A 12,197-nucleotide genomic window follows, 5' to 3' on the forward strand; every position below is an offset into this window, starting at 1 on the left:
TTTTTTTGCATTAACACTGCTTCAAGTGGAACCACCTGCAGAGGATGCTCAGGTAAACATGTGTCTGAATTTGTGAGGCTGAAAGAAAGGCTGAAGTTTTGGTAATCCTTAGTTTTATGGCATAAACATCTTCCACATCTCTTGTATGCACCTGCCCTCCATATTAGGTGTTTCCTATGCAGGAGATCTAAGGGTTCTGCAGAATTATCATAATGTGAGCTGGAAACTTCCCAGTGGACAGGTTTTGTTATAAGAGCAGCTTTGTCTTAGCTCTAGGTGAGGTGAGGAGCTGTTAGACAAGGCATCCAAAATGCAGCTCCCCTATCATAGAATCACAGAATGGTCTGGGTCAGAAGGAACCTCAAGGATCATGAAGTTCCAACCCCCCTGCCACATGCATGGCCACCAACCTACACATTTAATCCTAGGCCAGGCTGTCTAGGGTCCCATCCAATCTGGCCTTGAACACCTCCAGGAATGGGGCATCCACAACCTCTCTGGGCAGCTGTTCCAGCACCTCACCACTCTCTCTCTAAAGAATTTCCCCCTGACATTCAACCTAAACCTTCTTTCCTTCAACTTCAAACCATTTCCCCTTGTCCTGCTGTTATAAACCCTTTCTAAGTGCTGATTCCCCTCCTGTTTGTAGGCTCCCTTTAGGTTCTGAAAGGCTGCAATGAGGTCACCCTTCAGCCTTCTTCAAGCCCAGGTCCCTCAGCCTGTCTTCATATGAGAGGTGTTCCAGCCTTCTGATCGTCTTCGTGGCTCTCCTCTGGACACTCTCCAACAGCTCCCCGTCTTTCTTGTACTGGGGGCCCTAAACCTGGACACACTACTCCAGATGGGCAGAGTAGTGAGGGACAATCACCTCCCTATCCCTGCTGGCCACTCCTCTTCTGATGGAGCCCAGGATACCATTTGCCTTCTGAGCTGTAAGAGTACACTGCTGGCTCATGTTAAGTTTTTCATCCACCAGGACTCCCATGTCCTTCTCTGCAAGGCTACTCTCAAGGATTGCTCCTTCCAGTCTGTATAGATGCCTGGGATTTCTCCAGCCCAAGTGCAGAACCTTGCATTTAGCTATGTTTTGTTTGGTGTCTGTACATTTTAGATTCTTTTATTTCATATTTCATTTCCTAAAATGCATCATAGAATTGCAGACTGATTTCTTGGCCTCTGCTATAGACAGGATTCCTTCCACCAGATCAGGCTGGGCACTCCCAGGGATGGGGCAGCCAGAATTTCTTCCTCATACCCAATCTAAATCTATCTTCTTTCAGTCTACATCTGGTTGCCCCTTGTCCTGTCACTCTGTATTTCTTATGAGCCCCTTTTATATATTGGAAGGCCACAGAAAGATCCCCCTGGAATCTTCTCCAGGTAGAACAATCCTCATTCTCACAACCTCTATTCATCTCCCACTGAACCACTGACTTAATTCTTTGGTTCAAAATGGGTAAGAATGTTTTTTTTGTTTTTTTTTTTTTTTTTTCAATGGGGACAGCATGGCAATATTGATTTTTAAGGCATAAAGAGAAACATGAAGAAGTGTCAGAGTTTTAATTTTCATTTTTACGTTGCATGAATTGGCTATAGTGTCATTGATTCAACAGTCCAATGGCTTTGAGCATATAATCAAAAACAACTAGTGAACCATTTCCATTTGGAACCTAAATACAGGCACTGCTGCAACAAAGATTGGTACTAACTTTGTCAAAATAGCCTGGAGTATTTTCACTTAAAGCACTGTGCATTCCTGCAGAGCTGCAATAAAAGTGCTCTGGAGGGAAATAACTAATAGAAATGTGTACGTTGCTAAAATGCTTTTCATCTTCAAAGCACTCTGCCAGTTTCGTTCTTCTAAGCTGCACAGAGATGCAGGTAGATCTTAGTTATGCTTGTTTTACTCCTGGGGAGAGCTCATGTCTCTGCCTAAGGTTTTGTTCCTATTTGCTTTGAAGTGAATAGAAAAAAATGACATTGTTGGGATTTTTTGTTGTTGTTGTTTTTTCAACTTCCTCATAGAGAAATATTTCCTTTGATTTCATTGAAAAGCTGAAATAGGCCTGCTGTGGTGTGTCCAGATCTTCGGGGGAGGGGAAGAAAACAACAAAAAGAAACATGATTATATGCAACTGATGACAAGAAATAACAAATTTCTTTTTCTTTTACCTTTAGGGCTGGGTCCGCTCCGTCCGATCCCAGAAGGAGGTTTTGTTCCTGCATGTAAATGATGGGAGCTCTCTGGAAAGCCTCCAGGTGGTTGCTGATCCCAGTCTGGAGTGTAGGTGGGTCAGTTTGCGATACCTGGAGAAATATGTGTGTTGATCAGTGCTCAGCTGGGTTTCCTGAGACCTCCTTTCTTGTGCCTCAGTGCTGGAGGAGCCTCCAGCAGCTGGCACCTGATCATAGGAAAGAAACAGCTGCAGTTTGAGGTCTCTGTCTGTGTTTTTTCAGATAGAGCTGTGGCTTTGTGGTTCAGCTGCTTGTCCTGTCAGATTAATTTGGATCGCACTTTCTTGGTAGCTGTAGTAGTGTGGGTGTTCTGGACTACTGTTGGACCTTGGAAATCACACTCTGTTTTTGGGGATGACTGTTCTCCAGGTTTTTGATGATCACTCTTGTTCTTACTGTGCTGATTTGAGAGATGGCTGTGTAGGTATACTTTCTAGATAGGCATGCCTGTTCTGTTGTCAGACAATAATAGAATAATGCACTTGATTTTCAGCTTAATTTTATTACTGTCAGTTGTACTTTGGGGGTTTCATGATGGTCCAGGAACCTTCTGTGCATTACTTGGTATGTTTTCTTTTTGTTACAAGCTTCATTTGTCCACATCAGTGTGTTCTTATAAAAGCCCATGTTCCTCTCTCTTGTCCCAACACTCCAATGTCCTAAATTCTTCTAGTGTGAATTTATTCTCATTTCATAGAATCGTAGAATAGCCTGGGTTGAAAAGGACCTCAAATATCATCAAGTTTCAACTCCCCTGCTATGTGCAGGGTCACCAACCACCAGATCAGGCTGCCCAGAGCCACATCCAGCCTGGCCTTGAATGCCTTCAGGGATGGGGCATCCACAGCCTCCTTGGGCAACCTGTTCCAGTGTGTCACCACCCTCTGTTAAAAACTTCCTCCTAATATCTAACCTAAACAAAATCTGACTTGCTGTTAAATTGTAGTTGCCTTTGTATTAACAGCTAGTTAATCGTTGTTGCTTTTGGTTTCATAGAGACCTGACTTTTGGAAGTGCAGTGGAAGTGCAAGGGAAACTGGTCAAAAGCCCTCACAAGATGCAAGATGTGGAGCTGCAAGCTGAAGCCATTCATGTGGTGGGACCTTGTGACACTTTGGTATGTCACTGCAGCAGGGAGTCCAACTGATAGGAGCACTTTGGGAATGAAGGCCAAAATGCCTGACTGTCCAGCAGAGTGTGCTACAAACTGTGCTGTTTGTTTGTCTTCCAACTCAGTATGCCTGCAAACTTTGATTTGGCTGCAATGTATGTAGGGTACATCATATGAGGAAAAGAAATTGATAGGAATGCCTTGAACGCTCTCATCTGGGGCAGTGCTGTTCCTGTGTGGAAACAGGTGCAAATGTTGGCAGCTGAATGAGTGCATTTGTCCCACCATGAAGCAGTTTTCTGGGCTACGTGGTTTACCTGGTAACTTTAGCCAGGAATCAGGGAAGCAATGAATCTGGCTAACTGCTCCAGACTGTGAAGGCAGAAGAATCTGCTGCAAGCATCTTTGAGAACAGCTCACTATTGCAGCAGTGAGTTGAACAGTTGGCTTTCGAGGGACTCAACTTCCAAAAGATAAAGCATTTCAGAGTGCTGCTACTCTTCTTCTGTTCATGGTTTAGAAAAATTTAAAAAATAAAATATACATCCACAAAGTAGTAGAGAAGATGAGGGAAAAAATGCTTTTCTCCCCTCTTTGCTCTGTAATGATGATTGAGTTTTAGAATGCGGAGATTGCTATTTGATACATGGCAATAGAGATGTACTGACTCCATATTCTCATCCTCTTGTATTTCTTGGCTTGTTGCTTTTAGTCATTCCCCTTCAAAATAAAGGAGAGGCACCCACTGGAGTACGTCCGGCAGTTCCCACACTTGCGATGCAGAAGCAATGCACTTGGAGCCCTCCTGAGAATCCGCAGTGAAGCCACGGCAGCAATCCACTCATTCTTCCAGGTAGTCCTCACTGTCCTGAGCTTTACATGTAGACCACTGCCTGGGCTAGGCCTCACAGGAACATGTTAAGAGGAAAGGGCCATCATGTGTTCACTGCATGGAGGTGTTTTTTCAGGTCCAGGCCAGACTGAGACCTTGACCAGGGTCTTGCTGATGGTGAGATTTGCACGCTGGTGGTCTTTCTAGTGTCTTTCCACCTGTTTTCCTGTTATTTTTATTTCACTTAGTTGCAGTATGATTGCCTCCAACTGTGTGTGGTCTGTAGAACACAGCATAATAAGGAATTATTTAATTCACTCTCAGCGGTGACCTTGGACAGTAGCCTCCTCCTAGGTGGAAATATCTGTGATACTGGAAAGCAACGGACAAACAGACTCAAATCTTCATGTCATTGCTGTCAATTCTTTTTATCTCTCTTGCAAGTCTGTGTGGATACTGTTAGCTGAGATTAAGAAGCTTCTGTTTTAATGCATTTCAAACTGATGGATTGGAAACATCTGTATTTCATGAATGTGTCCCCTCCCTCAAGCTGTGGGCAGGGTGTAGATAGTGAATTAACTCTAATTCCAGATGCTGTACAGAGACCATGTGAGTACATAAAGTAAGAAAGCAAGTCCTCTAACATACTGGAGCTCTTTCTTTTACAGCTATTCTTTATGTTTCAGTTGAAATAAACTGACTTTAGCTGGTGTAGAATCACATGCACAGCATTCCTATTATTATAGGAAGTCTCAAAGAACAGATTGGAATTGTTGAGATTGAATTTCTGGTCCAGAGTGTGCTCTTACATTCTGCTTGTAGTGATGAAGAAAGCATGCTTGCTCACTCAGAGACTTGTCTGTATGAAACTGTGTGGTATTTTAAAGATTGTGTTTTAAGAGCTTAATAGTAATAGCGTGTCAGTTAAAGCTGCTGTTAGTTCCAGCATTGTATCTACTCATAACACAGAACATGACTTTACTGGGAATTGGTCTCTGCTGATATTGAACCACTAGGTGGCAATGCCTACAAAACTTTGTTATTTAAAACCTGTCAAGGAAGCCAGCTGATACCAAAAAAGCATCATATTCTGATAAAGGCTTTACTTCTCCAAGTTAATTCCAGCTCAGGCTGACGTATTCCTGTTTAAACTGCTCAGAATTATTGCAAAATGTGAAGTATTTGATCATCAGCAGCTACAGTAAAGTTAAGAGATGAGGAAGACCTGCTATTTGCAAATGCTTATGTCACGACTCTTCTAGCACCAAGGATGGCTGTAGCTTTTTTCAATTCTGATGGAAGGAAAGCATTCTCTTTAAATTGCCACCTACGTCGTCCCAAAAATGCTGCAGTTTCAAACTTGATGTTGTCAGGTTGTGTGATTGCTAGGAAGTATAGCCACAGCCTTTTTCCTCTGCAGAGCTGTGGAGAGGTTTTCTGACCTTTGCAGGTCACGCAGAAGTTCCCTTATGTGCTTTAGAAAGGAGTTTGAAACATGTATCATCTCTCATGTGGTATTAATACTTGCTGCAAAAAAGAAAAAGAAGAAAAAAAAAAAAGGGGGGTGGTATTCTGAAGTCTTATGGGGCAGTGAGAGGACCCATGACCAGCAGGTCTCTGGAATGTGCATGGAAATACAGGAGAGAGCTGCACTTTGTATTGACAGGCTAAAAGTGTCCTTCCCAGGCAAAGCAAATAGTTCTGCACAGAAAGATGTTTGAGAACCAGTAAGTGGATCTCTGTGAGGAGCACCTGGCGAGCCAAGGTCTTTGCACCTGTAACCAAGGTAGCTTGGAGTTGACTATGGGGACTTTGCTCTCTATTGCTTGTTTTAGATTACTTCTACAAAATGCACTGCATGTCCATATGAGTTCTTCAGTCCTAATTCACTTTAGTTTGATTCTCAGTTTGAACATTAAGTCCTATTCCTGTTTTCTTAGTTGTTTAAGTAGTTGATGATAAGCATCAGAACTTGTGATGTGAATTGAATTTGTATTACCCTGGCAAAATCTGTGATACTTCAGCTTTTATGAGCACTCCTTATTTGTTTGGTGGTTTTTAGTATTTTGTGTAAGATAATGGGTTATGCTACATCATTGCCTGTATCGTGGTAATGCTGGCACACCCTCATTTTTAGAAGGGTTCCCTTTTACTGGGCATTACAATGATGCCAGAGGAAACAAGTCCTTCTTGTATTGGAGGCCCTAGAGCTGGATGCAGTACTACAGGTGTGGCCTCACAGGAGTAAGGTAGAGGGGGACAGTCACCTCCTTTGACTTGCTGCCACCATGTTCTTGATGCAGACAAGGACACGGTTGGCTTTCTGAGCCGTGATCACATTTTGATGGCTCATTTTGAATTTCTCATCAGCCAGCAGGCTAAGTCCTTCTTCACAGGATTGCTCTCAATACATTCTTTGCCCAGGTTGTATTTGTGCTTGGACTTGCCTCAACCAAAGTGCAGGACCTTGCATTTGGCCTTTTTTAATTTCAGGGTTCACACAGGCCCACCTTCCAAGCATGTCCAGGTCTCTTTGGATAGCATCTCTTCCTCCAACGTGTTGACTGCAACACTCAGCTTGATGTCACTGGCAAACTTTCTGAGGGTGCAGTCAATCCCACTGACAAAGATGTTAAACAGCTCCAGGTCCCAGTAATGACCTCTGGCAATGCCACTTGTCACTGATCTCCACCTGGGAATCGAGCCATTGACCACAGCTCTTTGTGACCATCCAACCCTTTCCTTATCCAGTAATTGATCCACGTCTTTCCAATTTAGAGGGAGTGTTGTGGAGATAAGCAGTTGCAAAAACACGTAGTAGTTGCATAAATCTTCAGGAAATGTGGATGTAAAGCACAAGTAGTATGCTTGGATTTGTAGTCCTCTTGTTTTTGTCCATGAGAGGCAGAAGTTGCCTAAAAGGCTGCACATACTGTCCTGTTTGGGGTCTGATAGCTGAGCCATGATTTGTTCTGGTGGAGATCATCTTTGAAGTTGATACTTGATGTCTTCAGCTAGTTAATTTTGACTGTTCTCTCTGTTCCAGGATAATGGCTATGTGCATATTCATACTCCCATAATTACATCAAATGACTGTGAAGGTGCTGGGGAACTCTTTCAAGTTGGGGTAAGTTGGAGTAGATAGAGTTTCTTGATCTATTTATTTATTTCACTTGCACATCAATTTTGGAATCATTGAAATTCAGGTGAAGTGTTTGCATAACACCTTTACTTTATATTCTGCTGTGATTTATTTTTTTTTAATATAGCAATCCTTTCCTTCAACGAATAACTGAGACAGAATTAAACAGTTGGATTACTTTTTAAGTCCTGTTTAATACGTTAATCAGTACCTTTTGTACTGATGAGTTACTTTATCCTTGGTGCCCTGAGATAGATTAGTGAGCAGGAAGACGTGATAGAGATGTAATGGGATGTTGAGGACAGCCCAATATACAAAAATATTTGTTAGCTCTGAAATTAAGGATGTAATTCACTTTGGTTCTTCTTTGCAACCATGAGATTACTCCTTAAAAGAATTGTCAGCAATATCCCAAACTGCTTTTCACACATATATTCCTCCCTACAAATCACTCTTATTGCATATTGGAATTCTTCCTACTGAAATTGCCTTATCTCCTGGTATTGCTAAGTCTCTCTGATTACTGCCACAGTTTGTCATTTTCTTAAGTACTTGACATCTTGGATCAAAAATGCCTGCAAAACTTGTACACAGCTATAAACACTACAGATTCCTCATGATTCCTAACCCCCCACGTTCATGAATCATAGGATATTCCATCTGCTTTTTATACTTCTGTATGTGAAATGTACTTTTCTATCTCAAACAATTACATCCATTGCCACTTATGCTCATTGACTACAGCCTTGCTGGTGAATCATCTGTAAGCAAAAGTAAAACTGTCGACATAGCAGTTGCTTGCTACAGGATCACGTCTTCCACTCTCTGCACAGCCTCATGGCAAACAGCCTCCATCTACTCATTCTTCAGGATGTCACTGTCTAACCTGTGCTACTAGTGATTCCCTTCCAGTATGTGTGGCTCAGCTTTTTGTTTGCCGTGACAATAGAGTTGATTAGCTAAACTAAGTTGTTATTGTTTAATTGAGATCCCTTAACCGCTACCAGAGGTTCCCTCCAGGCTGTTGCATGCAAATTAAGATGTGAAAACAAGTGACACTTAATGATGAGAACATTATACAGTTTGCAGCTGTACAGTATATTACGTCTTTGGTACAAATTGTATCCACTTGAAAGCAGGACTGGAGCGTAGGTGGCTGGTAGTAGCAGAAGCACTGATGCAAATATAAGTTGAGGTGGTGAAATATGAATCTGAAACTTGTATCAACTGGATCTTAACAAGCAGTTCAAGGTAAAAACTGCTCATCTCTCTCTAGCATGATTGCTTAGGAGTAAAATAGTACCAGTCCTGGGGAAAGTGGGCTTGAAAGGTATGGAGTAAGTACTGAGTAATATACAATTGAATGGTCTGCCCCACAAAAAAGAGCCTTCAGAGAAGTTTTCCCTGATTTATTTCTTCTTTGAGCACTGTTTTATCATCTGGCCTAATTTAATTAGGGCTTAGTTTCCTTTCTGCAGAGCTCTGCTAGCAGAAATCCAAGACAACTGGCTGTACTGTTGTGACTGCTGCACTCTGCAGGAACAGCAAGACTGTTCCTTGGCATGGAAATCCTGGGGGACATGAATCCTTCCTTGGGAGCATGTAAATCATGGACATAAGATTATAAGACCAGTCCTCCAGTTGTGAACAGAACATAAATTGATGTCTTATTGCTCCTGAATTAGCAGTAGTAAAATGTACCTGCTGCTGACAGTCTGCAAGCAGACAAGGCTGGCTTTTTTGCACTTCTTTTTAATTAATTCCATTGAGCAGATGGGTAGTATCACCAGTTTAGTTATGCTGCTGTGGGTGAAATAAGCTGAAAGCTTTGAGTAGCCTTTAAGACCACAGTAGTTTTAATCCTCTAACTAATGTCTGACCACTGTTCAGATTGCTGTATTCTTTAGAGATGGTGGACAGTGAAGAAGAGTCTATTTTCACATGAGACTTGAAGAGATGGGAAAGCATTATCCTGAGTTAGAAGGGAAAAACTTTTTGAAGGCATATGATCTTTGATTCCTAGACCTCTTAATCCTGCAAGATTCATGTTTGTTTATATATTTGGCTTCCTCATCATCTTTGTTTGGTTTTGAGTGAACTGATTAGTCTGTACATAGTTTTGGTTGTGATGTTCTCATAGTAGGTTTAAAGTGAGGGGGAATCCCTTTCACCTCTGCTGGGCAAATCAATTTAAGAAAATACTTTTAAAATGAAGTACTGTAAAATTGAAAAGAGAGTGGTAAACAGAGGAAATCTTAAAAAATAAGTCAGAAAATGGTAAGAACTTCAGAGAAATCCTTTGTATTTGAGACTTTTTTTCTGCAGCTCAAAGAAAAAAGTTTGAGGAGAAACTGCTGAAAGTTTGAAAACAGCTAGGCAAATCTTAACCTGCACAGAGAACATCAGCAACACCAACCTGCAGATTTCTGCACCTTTGGTAGTATCATCTTTCTTTGGAACCCTGAGGGCAGGAAGCCTCTTGGCTGCGCCATCTTCCTTGAAAGAAACTTACTGAGAAGTCCAGAAAAGCTTTGAATATTGAGAGCTGTGTTTTAGTGAAACGCAAAGTAGAACAAGGTAATCTTCCAAATAGGGAGAGTTAGGATCAACAAGGCGAGACAACCCTCTTGAATTTAATCAGATAATAATTTCTTTGAGAACCTTAGGGGAGATCCTTTCCTTGTCTTTTTTTTTTTTTCTACTGAAGTCTAAAATCCTTTAAAAGCTTTGTATATCGCAATAAACTTGACCCAGTCTACTTCTGGGGCTGCTCCCTAGGAAATCTGCCTGCCTTTTGTCTTTGTGACCCAGCTGTGTGTCTGTTCCCTGCTATTTTCAGCAGCCTCCCACTCTGTCTGCAATGTTGAAGACTCTGTACATTCTGGGTCTCTTTCTGTCTTTTTGACTTTGCTCTCTGGAAAGTTGCCTTGTTTGACTGTCCTCAGCTGCTGTGGGGAAGTTGCAGTCTCCTCTCCCCTCTGGAAGAGCTTTCCTGACATGGAATGCTCTGATAAAACCCTGGGCAGCCATATTCCCTGCCACACAGCCTGTTGAAAGAACTTTGCATGCAGTCACTTAGCATGACAGTTCAATTGGCATCCACAGCTCTTTGAAGTGTATATCACCTGTGTCTAGTGTTGCCTGCAGACTTACTATTTTCTGGAACAATGTTCCACATGTGAGAAGAGGTGCAATCTACCTGGTGGCTTCAGTGGAGGTAATATGTTCTCTGTATCAGATTTATTTCTTCCCACACACATACCTCATTGCATTTGACATCGGTGCTTGACTGATCAGACTAATTCATTAAATGAAGGAATATTTATTTTACTGTAAAACTTGAGAACCATCCAAGTATTGTTCTTCTCCAGAATGTATCCAGAGAGAGTATAGTAGATTTGATTTTCATACCACTTGCTCATAGAGAAGAAGTAACTCTGGATCCCTGAAGAGTGTAAGTTCATGGCTGTGTGGCCTGTGGAACCAGAAATGTGTGTCTGCTACTGAAATTTACTCCTACCATGCTTCTGACAAATAACCCTGTCAGCACCAAGAAAGACTGGGATCTGCTGGGAAGAGAAGCACGGTTAAATGCAACAGGATTAGCATCCATCAGGTGTTTCCCCTTCAGAGATGTGTCACAGTCTGGGAGGCAGCCAGTACCTGGGAGCCTGGGACTTCAAGAGAGCTGCTCAGCAGGGCTCAGCTGGAACTGAGCTGAGGGAGAGCTTGCTGTCATCTTCCCTGGCTCTCCTGGTTTATGTTTTTCTCTACCTGGTTCTTCACTGTCTGTAATTCCAGTATGTTTGTGTGAGATGTTTCTTGCAGCAGAAACAGCTGATCAGCTGGACTCCCACTGGGCCATAGCAGAATTAGGGCTGGAATGGAAAGGAGGACTTCTTTGAAGTTAAAAATTCTGCAGTTTATCTAAAGAGGAAAGCCCACTCATGTTTGTAATAGGGCATCACAAAGGGTAGTCTGGATTGAAGTTGTGTCACTGTGAAGCTTCAGCAGTGTGCTGTTGTGGGCCTCTCTAGAGCTAAAGCAGTGATTTCTGTGAGCTTTAAAAGTCATCTCCTATCCCCTCATGCTTGCGTAGAGTAAAAGAATCAAACGGTTTATACTCTCCTAAAGCAAATTGCCTCAAGTAGAAGTTAATGCAAGACTGACATCAAAGTGAATAATTTTAAATTAAATCATTAGACATTTGAGAAGGAGAACAAAACAGGTACTAAATCCAGTTGTTCCCGTACTTAGAATGAAAATAAAAAGCCTTTGATGTTGATGTCAAATCCTAGCCTGTTTATAGTGCATTTACTCTGAAACACCGAGATGTTTCATACAGATTCCCCCTCCCTCTCTCTTCACTGTAAGGTAGAGGAGTTTTTGACTAGGAAATGGAGAGAACTTGAAAGCAAACACATTATTTCCCCTCCCCGACTTGTAACAGGTAGGTTTGGTTTTGTGTGTTGTTTTTTTGTGTTTTTTTTTTTGAGTGTAAGTGGAAAACAAAGCCATCTAATTGAAATAAAAGCACAAGGTTGTAGCTTCATTTTCCTCATCGTGAACATGAAAAAACAACCTTGCTCTGAATCTGTGAAGCGATGGCACGGTGAATGGGGTTATTTATTATACACAAGCAGGCTGAACATAAATCTGGGGCATAAACGCTTCAGAACATTGGCCTTAGCCTGTTCTTGTGTGTATAGAGTGGAGGAACCACTTCTGGTGGGTTTGTCAATATTTGCACGTGTGAAATGGGAAGTTGCTAATTATAGGACACCTCCTTGCTGAAGGTGTCCCTTCTGCCCTTTTCCAAAGGAGAAGGGAGTCATCATCTCCAGATAGCGAGTGGATTGATTTGGTGATTTTTTTTT

The 12,197-nt window shown here is 42.0% G+C and overlaps 1 protein-coding gene across 2 annotated transcripts; it reads left to right on the forward strand.

Moving 5' to 3' along the window:
• The first annotated feature begins 2,152 nt into the window (after window positions 1-2,152).
• On the forward strand, window positions 2,153-12,191 carry LOC104909399 (probable asparagine--tRNA ligase, mitochondrial). Of its 2 annotated transcripts, none has more exons than XM_031552088.1 (5): window positions 2,153-2,288; window positions 3,232-3,352; window positions 4,059-4,199; window positions 7,225-7,305; window positions 11,695-12,191. In XM_031552088.1, the coding sequence occupies exons 2-5, from the start codon at window positions 3,293-3,295 to the stop codon at window positions 12,112-12,114; spliced, it is 702 nt and encodes a 233-aa protein (XP_031407948.1). In that variant the 5' UTR covers window positions 2,153-2,288; window positions 3,232-3,292; the 3' UTR covers window positions 12,115-12,191. The 2 variants fall into 2 exon arrangements, with proteins under 2 accessions (XP_031407948.1, XP_010704471.1); XM_010706169.3 differs by lacking the exon at window positions 11,695-12,191 and adding an exon at window positions 10,745-11,688 and having other exon boundaries at window positions 2,155-2,288.
• Window positions 12,192-12,197: the final 6 nt, after the last annotated feature.

This window comes from Meleagris gallopavo, chromosome 1 (assembly GCF_000146605.3).
Source record: "Meleagris gallopavo isolate NT-WF06-2002-E0010 breed Aviagen turkey brand Nicholas breeding stock chromosome 1, Turkey_5.1, whole genome shotgun sequence".
NCBI classification, from domain to species: domain Eukaryota; kingdom Metazoa; phylum Chordata; class Aves; order Galliformes; family Phasianidae; genus Meleagris; species Meleagris gallopavo.

Excerpts from the sequence above, each read along its gene's own strand:
- LOC104909399 (XM_031552088.1), top strand. The coding sequence starts at position 3,293 with ATGCAAGATGTGGAGCTGCAAGCTGAAGCCATTCATGTGGTGGGACCT. Across the intron at positions 3,353-4,058 it reads TGGGACCTTGTGACACTTTG|TCATTCCCCTTCAAAATAAA; the intron begins GTATGTCACTGC and ends TGTTGCTTTTAG. Across the intron at positions 4,200-7,224 it reads CAATCCACTCATTCTTCCAG|GATAATGGCTATGTGCATAT; the intron begins GTAGTCCTCACT and ends TCTCTGTTCCAG.